The 12,800-nt window shown below is 35.7% G+C and overlaps 2 protein-coding genes across 2 annotated transcripts in view; both read right to left on the bottom strand.

The window, feature by feature from the left end:
• Positions 1-7,885, bottom strand: part of LOC134843911 (alpha-N-acetylgalactosaminidase-like) — a gene marked incomplete in the record, with an annotated part of 60,152 nt that extends 52,267 nt beyond the window's left edge. Inside the window, 2 exon segments of the mRNA XM_063860251.1 lie at positions 1,628-1,728; positions 7,617-7,885. Of these exon segments, the coding sequence (XP_063716321.1) occupies positions 1,628-1,728; positions 7,617-7,738 (223 nt within the window).
• A 246-nt stretch (positions 7,886-8,131) lies between these two features.
• LOC134844840 (casein kinase I-like) overlaps positions 8,132-12,800 on the bottom strand; it is a 28,628-nt gene continuing 23,959 nt past the window's right edge. The window contains exon 3 of the mRNA XM_063861657.1: positions 8,132-8,412. Within this exon, the coding sequence (XP_063717727.1) occupies positions 8,132-8,412 (281 nt within the window). The remainder of the gene's footprint in view (positions 8,413-12,800) is intronic.

Here is a 12,800-nt window from a genome sequence, read left to right as displayed (position 1 = left end):
AATTACTGAAAAAGTTATCCGTAGTGCAAAATACGCTTTTATTAGATTGTGATTTTTTTCCACCATGCAAACCATTCGTCGCACCATTTATGGTGCTATTTATGGAAACGATGTTTCCATACAAAAACAACTTTAATTAAGCATGCGATATCAGAACGAACACCGAAATTTTTCGTTTACTTTTGGGGTTTATTAGCAGTTTCAAATATTGACAAATAAGCTGAGAACTTACTTTTGGTCAAAAAAATGTGTGAAGAGAAGTGAAAAAAAATTTAGATTGTTTTTTTGATTTTTTAATTTTTTTAGAAAACTTTTTCAATCCGGAATAATTTTTTTGAGCACATAATGGAACGAGTTGAAAAATAGAATTCTGCTGTAAACAGACCGTTTCACGACATACTTTTAATTTAGGATTCTTTTTAAATAGTAAATCAATTAAATATTTAAAAAACAGATCTGACATCGAAAAAAGTTTTTTTTATATCTGAGCAAACGTGGCGTTTTCTGTCGGCCTTTTGACTTTATTTACTTAATAACATTTTAGCGTTTACACTGTCAAAATTGCCTAATTTGAAGTCCCCGTGATAAAAAAATGTGCAACCATACGTCGAGCCATGCATGGAAAATGTGTTATTTTAATAATACGTCGGCAACTTTCCATGGCTTCTATGGAACCATGCATGGTGCGACGTATGGTTGCACATTTTGGTCAACCCGAGCCACCCACTTCTCCCTCCCCTTTAATTTGCTGCAGCAAAATACAGGCTTTTAGCTGATTTTGGCAACATTATACAATGTTGGTTGCCTAAACGTTGATTTATCTGAAAACATGAGAAGCTTTCTTTTCTCAATTCTCAAGTATTATTAATTCGTTGTCCTTATTCTTTGTCAATCTTCAGTGTATTTCGTTGATTAGAGCAACTAACTGCGATACCAGACACTCAGTATTTCAGACACTTCAGCAGTTTTTTTCTAGCAAATCAACCCATTCTTGATGCAATGTCGTAGCTATACGAAACCTGATTCATTTGCTGCTGTAATGTCCGATAAACACGTCTTTGTGTTTGCTTACCGCACGAGTTGAGCGTTCATACGTTTCGACCAGCGGGACCAAAAATAGCTATGCTTCGACCAAATCGACCCAAACCGGCTATGTAAAAATAACCGACTCGATCAAAGGAAAAACGTGTTTGACAGTTTTGACCATAATTGTATCCGACTTTGTGTTCTTTTATGATTCGAAAAATTGCTCATTTATGTTTCAACCATGTTTTCGATTACGTTTAACGCTTTAGCCGGGTAAGCTAGTTCGTCGTTAAAAGATTGGATGGCTGGATATGAGTGGATACGACTCCAGTCTTGTTGAACTACGATTTTCCATATTTAAGCTATTATCTTTTTTTGAACCTCTCGCTACAAAATAAAATCCCTAAAATTGAATAATCTTTTTTTTTGATAGAAGCTTTTGTAACATTTTATGATATACAGTGGCGCGCGCAGGAATTTTTGACCATGGTCACTTTTTTGAAAAATTACGAAAAACCTTTTTTTATGCCAGGTTTTGACAAAAAATCAAATTCTGCAACAGGTAGTTTAAGCTGAGTAGTTGAGCATTTGTCTAACTAACCCGCTGCGGCCAGTCCCTTCTGCACCATGGCGTCTGCTATCTGCATGAACAGCTGCTCACTGATGCACTCATCCGGGAAGTCAGAACAATCGATGTTGCATCTGTACGCGATCAAAGATTTAACTTCATCTCCATCTTTAGGGTCGAAGCCTACTCTACATTATGGCGCAACTTATCCGGGTCTCCATGGCCTACTAACTTTCATATTGCTTTTCATTGCAGCTCAAAACAAGAAAAAGAGGGCACTGATATGTATCAAGCTTTTTTGCAGTAGTTGGTGATGAAAAAAGTATATCTGAATTCAAAAACGTTTTGCATCTTCTTAACAAAGTTTAGCAAAAACGAGTTTCTAGCGCAGTTTCACATTTTCGAACTCAGTACTTTTTTCTCTCTTATTAGCAATACAAAACTCAACGTACTTGACAAAATGTTCCTTTGTTACATCTAATCTCCTGATTTATAATTTAAATGGAATTATGTAGTTTAAACATTCAAAAATATTGAATCACAACATTCCTCATAACAGGAGAAATTTTTAATTTGCTAAGTTGATAACAAGTAACTGCTCCTTTTCTCCCCTTCGGAGAAAAAAATTTTAACTTTTTTGTGACAACTGACTAAACAACATGCACTGTGATATAGAACTGAGAGTTCGATTAAGGGTTTAAGTAGAGAATTTAAAAGCAGTTTCACTGATTAAGGCAAAAAGCTAAGACAGTGTTTAGTCCGATGGATTATTAAATGATCAATGAAACAAATGAAACCAAATTGTAAACTGCAAAAGTAATACCAGTAGCATTGACATTAGAAAGTAAGATAGCACTGATGAAGAAAGTGGAAATCAGGTTTAAGTAATGAAATTTAACAAAATGGGTTTATAAAAAGAAAAATTCAAGCTTTCAGATTTTGTCCTCTTAAATTGTTCTAGCTCTGCGTTTAATAGTTCTCTGTCTATGTCGACGTTGTCACTGAGGTTGCCAATGGTCATTCTGAGTGATTGGTCAGTTGAAGAGAAGGGCTGAAAGTCTGTTGAGTAGAAGGAGAGAAAGGAGAGAAGAAGGAGAGGGAAAAATTGTGTCCATTTCATCCGAACAATATGTGTATTCTGTGAACGGTTGTATCTGGTTTTTGAGGACAGATCTCTCCTGTTCCGTTCTGGCCTCATCTCACGAGTCGACAATCTCGTAAATTGTTGAACGGGTTGACAATCTCGTAGAAGTTCACTGGTTTCCTCTGATTGTCTTGGCTCACTTACATCCTGCGGATTGAGTGGAGTTTTGAACTTTTGTGCTGTGTTTGATTAGGATATGACTTGAGTATATATTTTCTCTGCGGGTATATTGGTGACAGGGCAATCCATGTTAGTTATTTCCGGGAGGTAGTTTGTTCAACTAAAAATTCACATTTCATTTCATCACGAGCAAGAAGTGAATGAGAAACGATTTTGGCGGACTTTGACTCAATAGAGTGCTCTGTAAAATAGCGCTTCCTAACCACGTCTCTACTATCCATTCCCAATCACTAATATCTGATGTATCCAAAGAAATAAACAGAGAGTCGTTGCAAGTCAGTTAACCTGTTTTACGAGTTGTTTTCTTCGTATGTGAGGGTTGTTTTCTTGTCCTTTTGCGTGATGAGTTGGAGGCCCTAATCCTGATGTTGCTGTCTGATGCAGCCATCTCGATTTCTTTTTTTAAACTTGGTGACTGGATTTCTGATTTCCGTTGGCTTCTTCTGATTTGTCCGCTTTATACCTGCTTCAAAATTATGGGTAGGAAAATTAGGACTGAACAAATTCCCTCAAAAGATCGAATTTGAGTAGGATTTTGGTAAGGCGATGTCTGATTTTCTGATGATTTTTCCGTCGGATAGTTCAACTGTCATTTTAGTTGAATTACATTTTTCTGTTTCAGTGTCTTGTAAAAAGGATTTCAATTGTTTCTCTACTTTGTTATCCGAAGGATACTACATTTATATGGAATTTGGAGAGGGATCCTTAATGGTGAGGGTTTTGAGGAAGAAGGGTAGTCCGATTCGTATTTATCTTTCAAACGAGATAGGCTTTTTTACAGAGTCGCTGTATTCTTGAATCGATCCTCAATCCAGTCTTGCGCAATCCAATCAAGTGCTCGCTCCTTGTTTGGTATTGGTTTCCTTGTATCTCCAATTCAATTAGATAGTTTACTAGATAGAAGTTTTTTTTCCAAACGTAATGGATATCCAAAGTTGAGCTCTTAAATTTTTACTGAATGATGATAAAATTTTGAGATAGCGTTTGTAGTGTGTTTTTTGATGTTCTTGAGCCAATACTGATAATTTGAGTTTTACAGTCTGAACAATTTTTTTTCAACTAATTCATTGGAGCGCTGATCGCCTAAGGCACACAATATCTTTTTAATTTGACTAGAACAGCAGAATAATTAAAAGTCTTGGATGTTATAGCAAGCAGCGTGATCTATGCGAAAAGAACAGGGAAAAAGAAACTGAAGAAAGTCAATAACTTTGATTGAGGTATGAGCTAAGAGGTAAGTTAAGACAAAGGAAATTTTGATAATCTGTCTTCAAACAAAAAGATATAACTTTGAATCCAAAGATATGTTGAACCCAAAGGACCGGGAAAAGCAAGATTGATTTCTTCTTTTGGTTCCGATACGGAATTGGTTCGTATTTATGGTAGTGTGGAATAATAATTTTTAAATACTTCCCAGTTTTTGAACATTGTGTACAAGCTACAGCGTGCGAATAGATTTTTCGGTTTATATGTGGCCAAGAGATACACTGTGCCAAATACTTGATCGGAAAGTGGCCGGATTGTGCTTTGAGAAAGGTCTTAACGGCGCTTCTAAGAGAAAAAGTAATAACAAACTAAATAACTAGAGTAATCCGTCAGATTTGTTAGATTGCGATAAAAATGGTGGGAACGAGAAGCAGCTTTTGAATTCACCGTCTCTTCTTTGTTTTGAAGTGCTTAAAAAAAAGAGCTCAACATCGGGCCTGATTCTGTAAAGAGAGCTAAAAGTTTGGCGTTAAAAAAGAATTAAGATCCAAGGATCATTCGCGCAAGTTCAAAAATTCTCGGTACTTATTTACAAGTTTTTCATCTTCTGACCTAGAAGGAAAATCAGCTGAAACATGAATAGCGAAAGCAGACAAATTCATTAAAATTTTAATGTTCGTCTTTTTTTTCCTGTAATTACAATTTTTGTTGTCCAAAACAGAGATATTAGGCTGCTTTTAAAAATTAAGAAAACAAAAAGCAGATTTTGAAATTAAATTTTTTGCAGGATCAAAATTTAATAATCTGAGGGAATACATTTAGAGTTCCAAATGTCAGTTAGATTTTGTTTCAAGTTGCAAATTGAAAGCGTCGATGAAGTTAAGAAGTGAGGCTTTTAGGTAATTACCTAATCATGCGTAACCTTGCGTTTTCCACATTTGAGCCAATAGCATTGCAATATACTTTATGATTATCCTTTAGATAAAAAACTTTATTGATTTTATCGACCGGTGATACTATGATTTCTTCATCGAGATAAAAGTTTTGCCATTCTGGATAAAATTATCGAAGTTCGGTCAATGATTCCCATATATTTTCCTGACAAGTGTTTAATTTTGAGATTAAACTATAAACTTCGACCAAACCTTCTTACTAGTCTACTATGGTAAGATTTTTTCTCATGTTTTGCCAATCAGGCTCAAATAAGAACATCATGATTAGTTAAAACTTCGACGTGTGAACCATAAAAAACGTGTTTGTAGAATTCCACTGCTCAAACAACTGCCAAACGATCTAGTTCATTTGTGGAAAATTTAGCTTCATAGGGCCTCAAAAGACTTGAGAAAGATGAAACAACCTGTCAACCACTCCAATGGAATCGTTCTAAGGACGCCCAAGTCCATTTTGGGATGCGTCAATTTTTAATCTGGCCTTAAGGTTAACATCAATGTGAAGGTTTTCTGTTTGATTGACAGTTTCTTGTTTAGGTTTTTCAAATTATTTTTTTTGATTTTCCTTTCAATAAAAAAAATGCTTTTTTTCAGAAGGTGCGTAATGGAGTTCCCAAGGTTGCTAAATTTGGGACTCATTTGATTTATTTTTCATTTGAAAGTTATTGACTGGTTATTGTAATTTTTTGAAATTTATTGACCAGTTATGTGATTGACCAGTTATTCTAACTTTTTGATGTGAGTATCGGTTTTGAGTCGGTTTAATTCTCTTTCGACTGAGCCCAGTAAAGGAAAGGTGACGCGTGTACTTTTTAACTCGATAGGTGTAATGAATTTAAAGATTTTTGATTTTACCAATTCAAAAGAAATAATGTTTAAAAGTTATAGGTAAACGTTTGATTTCTCTTTTTTTCAGCGGTAGTTATAACAAATAAAGACTTTCTGATCTTGCCGAGAGATCTCGTTGACGTTGAAGCCTCAACACAAGTCTTTGGTTGAATGTTCCAAAGTTAAATTTCCGATTGAGGGTCATGTAATTCAAATTGATGAAGTCCGCTCCTCTTGAAGAAGCTAACGAAGCTAGCTGAAACCACTTGTATGTTTTTTGATTGTTTTTCACTTGTTTTGATTACTCTGTCCATTGATATTGGTATGATTACTCTGACAATAAATTGATCACTTCACAAAGTTCTCTAGTTACACGGTCGTTATCTATATCCATTGGATCCAAGGGAGAATTGAAATCTGTCTTATCTAATTTTTAGTTTCAAAATGACTATCTTTCTACGACAAGATTTACGAAGTCTCGAAAAAAGATCTTTGTTTTTACAATGTGTACTTGTTGAATATTTTGCCGGGCAAACTGCTAAGTGGCGTTTAAAAAATAACGCCACATTTCATACATATATTGTATTGTTCGATGTACAGGGTGAGTGCTTTTTTGACGTTAAAATGATTTTTAGATGTGTCCAGAGAATCCATGGGATTCAAAACTATTTGTCATCCTCATTTGTTTTGTTATTCTTTTTCGTCTATCAATGCTACGTCCAATGTTTCTAGGGGGCAAAGTTTTTCCAATACTTTTTTGAAAAACGCAATTCTCCATGTTGATTCTTCTCCGGCGGGTATAGAACACTTTTTCGCCATTTTGACTCAGGCTTTTCAAAAATGTTCCAAAGACTCCAATTTTGTCTTTCAATTGTGAACTTTGTTTTCCCTTCGAAAGCAGTAGACAAACTTTCCCAAAACATTTCAAATGAAATCTACCCGAACATTTTTCCCTTCGTTTCCAAGAGCTAGGCATGGCATCGAATGTAGGTATTCGTCTGCTACGTCAAATTGTCAATTCTCATTCCGTTGAAACGTTCAGTTTGGATCTTGATCGAAGTTGTTTCTTAGGTGACAAATCACTTTTTTTTGCGGATTTTCCTCTAGAGGCTTGGGATTTCTAATTTTCTGTTTCCGTATCTGTAAGACTGTCGAATGCTGGAGGTTGCTGGTGATATCTATAATATGTTTTAGGTAGATTTTCGATATCTACCTTTTTTCGCTATCAGCGCTTGGTGAAATTTTCGCTTCGCTCTTTCCATGGAATTGGTGGATCTACCGTATGGTTTTGCCAGAAGGGGGCATTCTTCTCTTGTTTGATTAGTTACTAGTTGACTGCGCCAGGATGAAATATACATTTGTTACAGCTAATTCTAATTATTTACAATTAAATAATTACAAAGGTAACGATTGAATTAATCTCAAAATTAAAACATTAAAAATTAGAGAGCATTCTCTCCGCCTAAGAGAATGAACGTATCAAGATCTTACTCATAAAGACTAGTTAATTTAAGCTAAAAATTTTAAAAGCAAATACTGAATCACAGCTGTACAAAACTTAGCTATGAAACTAAAAGCATGCGCTTAATTCTTGTCTGGGGATATCCGCAACTAGAGTGCTCCAAGCTGCTCAAAATTGTTGGGTTTTTTGAAGGCTATTCAACTTTCTACAAAAGTGGTAGCGTTAGAGCATACAAGTCCGAAACAAAGGTACCTGAATCTTTCCCAGTCCATGAAACCCATTGCAGGAGTGATCCCCACGCCATTGTCCAAAGTCAAAATTGCTTGAAAACACAGTGAAAAGAATAGAATAACCACTAATCTTTGGCCGATCATTGTTTCTATTTTGTAGCAAGTTGTATCCAAACTGCAGAACAGTAACAAAAACTAGGTTGAGAATAACATATTGGAGATTTGTCAAACTTTGATATTAGATGCACTGATCGTGGTGATCAATAAAACTATCTGATTAAACCGAAGCAAGTTCATTGCTACTGCCACGAGACAGCTTAACGTATTTGTCTTAAGTCGGCTGATCATCTGACACCAAGAAAAGTTAAGTTAAGTCACATTTTGAGCAAACAAAACTTTGAAATATTTTATTGTAACTTGGTTGCATTTTGGCAGAACGGCTTTTTATATGTATACTTGTTAAATTTTTTGAAATTATGTTTAACTTTTTCAGAAGGTTTCGACATATTTTGAGCTTTTTGAATTTTGTGGAACCATCTAACTCCTCCCTCTATTTCCTTGAGCCACATATGCCCAGTCGTAGCGCCAGTCAAAGCAAACCCCCACGGCCCTGGCTAGCACCCTGAGCAGTACTCTACAGTAAGCGTAATTGGGCTTCTCGTAATAAGTGAGGTTCTTGGCGTATGACAGCAGCATCTGGAACTCAATAGGGAGTCCCGCACATAGAACTGTGATGGGTGTCGAAATCTTCTTCTCTGCTATCTTCTCGTATCTCTCTTTTTTAGGATCTGGTTTCAGGCCTTGCCACGGTAAGATACCTGCAAAGTTTAACCATGTGCAGTTTGTCAAAACTCAGCCCTATTGTCGCACCCAGGCCAAAGTCCGCCTTTTACACCACAACCCTCGCGGCTCAAAATGGGTATGTTGCAACCGTCCCGACTCAAAATGCGTATGTCGAGTCTTTATGCGACCAACTAATTGTGCGCAACTTTGCAAGATCCAAAAAAAGAATGGAAAAAAGAGTTTTGCGACTTTTTACGACCGATAAGAAAAATTTTTCGATTATGCTTCATTTTTGAACCTAATGAACGGTAAACTAAACTGTAGGTTTTATAGGTGAATCGTATAGTGCTGATTCACAACAACAAAGCACAACATTTAAAGAAATGTGATTTAGCTCCAGTGAAAAAGCCTTTTTTTCAAGATAGATTGCCAAATTTTGTGTGGATTTTCTTTCAAAAATTGTGCCACCATCCAAACTTTAAACATCGACTTTTTAGAAAGGAATAATTGAGATTGAAATTTTTTCCTGAGCAGATATTTTTTCGACCGTTTTTTGCACTATCACAATTTTCGCCCCGTTTTTGAAATTGAACCTAACAAAATTATTTGATATAATTGTAACTCTTATAAGTTTTGGACTTTGCGCAACAGTTTTAGCTTTGAGGCTTTGAAGTTTTGCATGCCACCCTGCGCTAAATTGAACCTCGGCACAGGACAGGGTTTTTGGTCACGCAATGATGACATGCAAAACCTTTTACTAGACAAAAGTTACATTACTTTGTAGTTATTACAGCTGCTAGCTGGAACGTTAAAAATCTGAAACAAAACTCAGATTTATTCAGTTTTTTAATATATTAATTTTTGTAACAACATTTATCCAAATTTCTCCAGATGGGCAGCCAAGATTTTAAATATATATTTCTGTTAATTTAGAGAAAGTAAATTTTTGGAATCAGTTTACAGCTTAATCGCAACAAGATAACAAGTTTCGAGTATTGAGTTGGGATTGATCTCCAACTCATAAAGTAATTTCAGATAGGGTACACCGTCTGCTCTTCGTGCTATCTTATTTTCGGCCGGATAGATTCGTGCAATTTCTTAGTCTAAGACCAATCTTAAACTTACTCTTATATCCCCTAAGCTCAAAAGATCTAGAATATACTGGTCTGTTACGAGTCGGTCTCTTGGAAAAGGCAACTAAATTGTAAGTTAAATTCAGAATGCTCTGGTGCTGAAAGTACAATTTATTTCAGCTCTTTACAAATAAGTGGGTTGTTAGTTAGATGGAGTGTGATTGGTTAGTATTTAATATTTTATAGGGATAAAATATCTAATTTTTAACCAATATTAATATGTAGTTTGGATCAAGTTCCACCCATCCGGGGTTTACAGAGTTTTGTTCCTTTGACTTCTTTCTGTAATGGAGGATGGATGATTGTCATTCGTACTTCGCGAGCATCATTTCTATTCCGTTCTTGGTGGAGAAAGCTCCAGGAAGCTGGAACTGTTGATATCATTTTGCCATTCAACGATGACCGAGACCGTCAACAAAGTCAATCTGATTTCAAAATGGTTTGTTATGATCATATGTTCTTGATCGGTGTGGAGAACTGTAATTCGATCTGAATTGGGAATGGCGTGAAGCTCGAGTTTGGAGGGAATGCACTGTAACTCGGATCTGTATGTATTTTTGAATATCGAGGTGGTCATTGGTCTGTTTCAATGAAGTACTTTGCTTCGGAGTCAAGTCGCACTTCAAATCTTTTGAGTTGGGGTTGTGAGCGGCATATCGGTTGTGTTCAGCCGTTCTGTGGGTTATGTGTCATTAGTTCGTCTTAGCTGCCTGTTGCTCAACTTCGTGATTGTGTATGATCTATATTACTGCAATATATAATTTACATAAATGAATGTTTAGTTAGTCCTTCTTTTTAGTTATGATTTTTTATTAGTTTTTATCGCAAAAGCTTCTTATTTTTAGTTCAGTTATTTTAAAAGAGTTACTCACACTTGAGTACCTCTTATCGAAAATAAGGAGTGCCTCGCAAAGCGTGTGTTCTAGCGCGTTGTGTGCTGTGCGAGCGTAGATAGAATATGCGTGCAATTGATTCTTGAAAAAGTTAGTACTGCTAACAATTGTATAGATTTACTGCTGAAAATATTAAATTTATTGTTTTTGAGGATTGAAAGTATTAAATTATTTTCCGTGTATTTAGATTTAGTACATCGGGGAAAACATTTATAGATGAACTTACTGCTTTGGAGAAGAAATGTTTCTGCATCATTTATTGCGGTTTGTTAACAGAAGTTTATCATTTATAAAAGAGTTTGCAATTTTAAAAGTTTATAATTTATAAAAAAAAAAGTTGCAATTTTTTATTTCTGTTTTCTGTTTGTAGATGATGATGATGATCTAAAGACTAATGAAAAAACATTTAATAAGAAATAGTTAGTTGGTTTTGAATTTATTAGTGTCAAACTATTTAGTTCATACCCACCTAGTCATCGGAGAAGAAGCCATGAGGGAAGATATCGTGTATTGAATCTGATGTGGTTAGTAATTTTGCTAATATGCGAATGATGTTTTTAGTTTCGAGCAGTAGCCAAAGCAATTCAAGTGCTTTTATGATGTTTAGTTCTTCAGTGCCAATGGAAAACTCGTAATTGGTGGGCTGGATGAGCTTAAAAAGCTTGTGATTATATTTAGTATTGTGATTGAAGTCAAACATTTGGGTTATTGGGTCGTAATTTCTTAGGATGCCTTGGAAGCTAATTTTTTTAATGCAGTAGGTGAAATTTAGGAAAATGGTGATGTGTATTTAGAATTAATAAACTGAAAACGATGGTGGGGTTGCCGTGATGTTGTGTGCAAATTAAAGTGATTTTGAATGAATCTATAATAAGTGTAAGTAAAATGTTTGTTTAGTTATCAACATTATGTCGTGTGAACAGTGCAGATCTCGTTCTTTTGGAGTGAGGAAGTGAAAGGTTAGTGAAAAGGTTTCAAATTTATCGTAAAATGATTCATAAGCTTGGATGTCGATTAGAGCTTCGGAAATGATGTGGTCGTGTTTTTTATCTGGTAGCTTAGTGTAAAGATGTAGGGTGTTCGGATGAAAATTTTTTCAGTTAGTTGCGGGTTAGCGAACTTATCTCGGTCGAGAAATTGATCTTGGTTAGGTCTGGTGATATTGTGGTCATAATATTTGATGAAATAGTCATTTACTCGGGGTGCGGTGAAAATTTTTTAATAGCTTTTTATATCCTACATGTGTAAATTGTCTAGGTGTTAGTGCTGTAGTTAGTCTAAAAAGGTCAAGTTTTCTTTTTTCTACGTCTTGAGGTGTTTTATTTAGTGGTACACAAAGTGGATTTGAGAAATAAAAAAATGATATCCAGTGAAGTGTGGGGGTTAGTACATGCTCATCGACATAGTGGGGTTGTTCAGTGTGAGGGTTGGAATGACTAATGGTAAATTGGGGGAAGAGGGGTAGGGATTTTGGAGAAAGTTGGGAGTATTAGTGTGGTCAGGGTGATTTACATAATCGCCGGCTGTTCCGGGATTGGAGGAAAACGGGTGGTTAGGAAATTTTCTTTTGAATGTTCTATATGCACGGTTAGTAGTGGATGATGAATGGGTTGATGTTGAGGATTGAGCTGAAGAAGGGGTATAATCTGAAATGGGTGTAGGAGTTGGTGGGTTTGATGATGTTATATTTGATGATAATTGATGAATGGTTAGGGTGTGAGGGTGTTGTATTTTTTGTTGTAGTGTTATTAAGTTATTTAGTTCATATGAGATTTGCGTGGTTTCTGGGGAATGGTTGTTGGAACGTTCATTGGTAAAAGGGGAGTATGTCGGGGTTGCTTGGGAAACATGAGAAATGGTAGAGGGGGAATCATTTTTGGATTGGGAGTGAATGGGTCGAAAGGGGGTTGAGAAAATGATGATGGGCTGGGTTCGGAGTTTGCAATATTGTCTGGGTTTTCGATGTTTGAGTTATTAAATTGGGAAATTGTATTAAAAACGGTGATATCTGAGTAAGAGTCAGAATCCATGCCCGATGATGTGTTATTATGGGGCGATTCAAGTGACGGGAAAGCAAAAAGTTGGATGATGGGAAATGGGTTTGGGAGATTGGCTGGATGGGAAATTGAACGGTGAAGGAATCCAATTTGTCGGCTCATCGTGAGATAAAAAAATGATTGTTCTGAGATTGAAAATTTGTTTTATTTAGTTGTTTGATTATTTCTCCATATGTATCGTCATTTTGAAATTGTTGTGTTACAATGTGTTGAATTGGACTTTGTATATGATTTGGTCTTGAATTTGCAATGTTTACTAGTGCTAAGTTCCTGAAATTTCGTGGTACTACTGATAGTGGATGGTTGCGATTTAAACTTGGTAGTTGTGGTGCTCTAGGTA

The sequence above is a fragment of the Symsagittifera roscoffensis genome, chromosome 4, assembly GCF_963678635.1.
Source record: "Symsagittifera roscoffensis chromosome 4, txSymRosc1.1, whole genome shotgun sequence".
Taxonomy (NCBI): Eukaryota; Metazoa; Xenacoelomorpha; order Acoela; family Convolutidae; genus Symsagittifera; species Symsagittifera roscoffensis.
The sequence above is the reverse complement of the archived record's forward strand: the minus strand, read 5'-3'. Positions and strand labels throughout refer to the sequence as shown.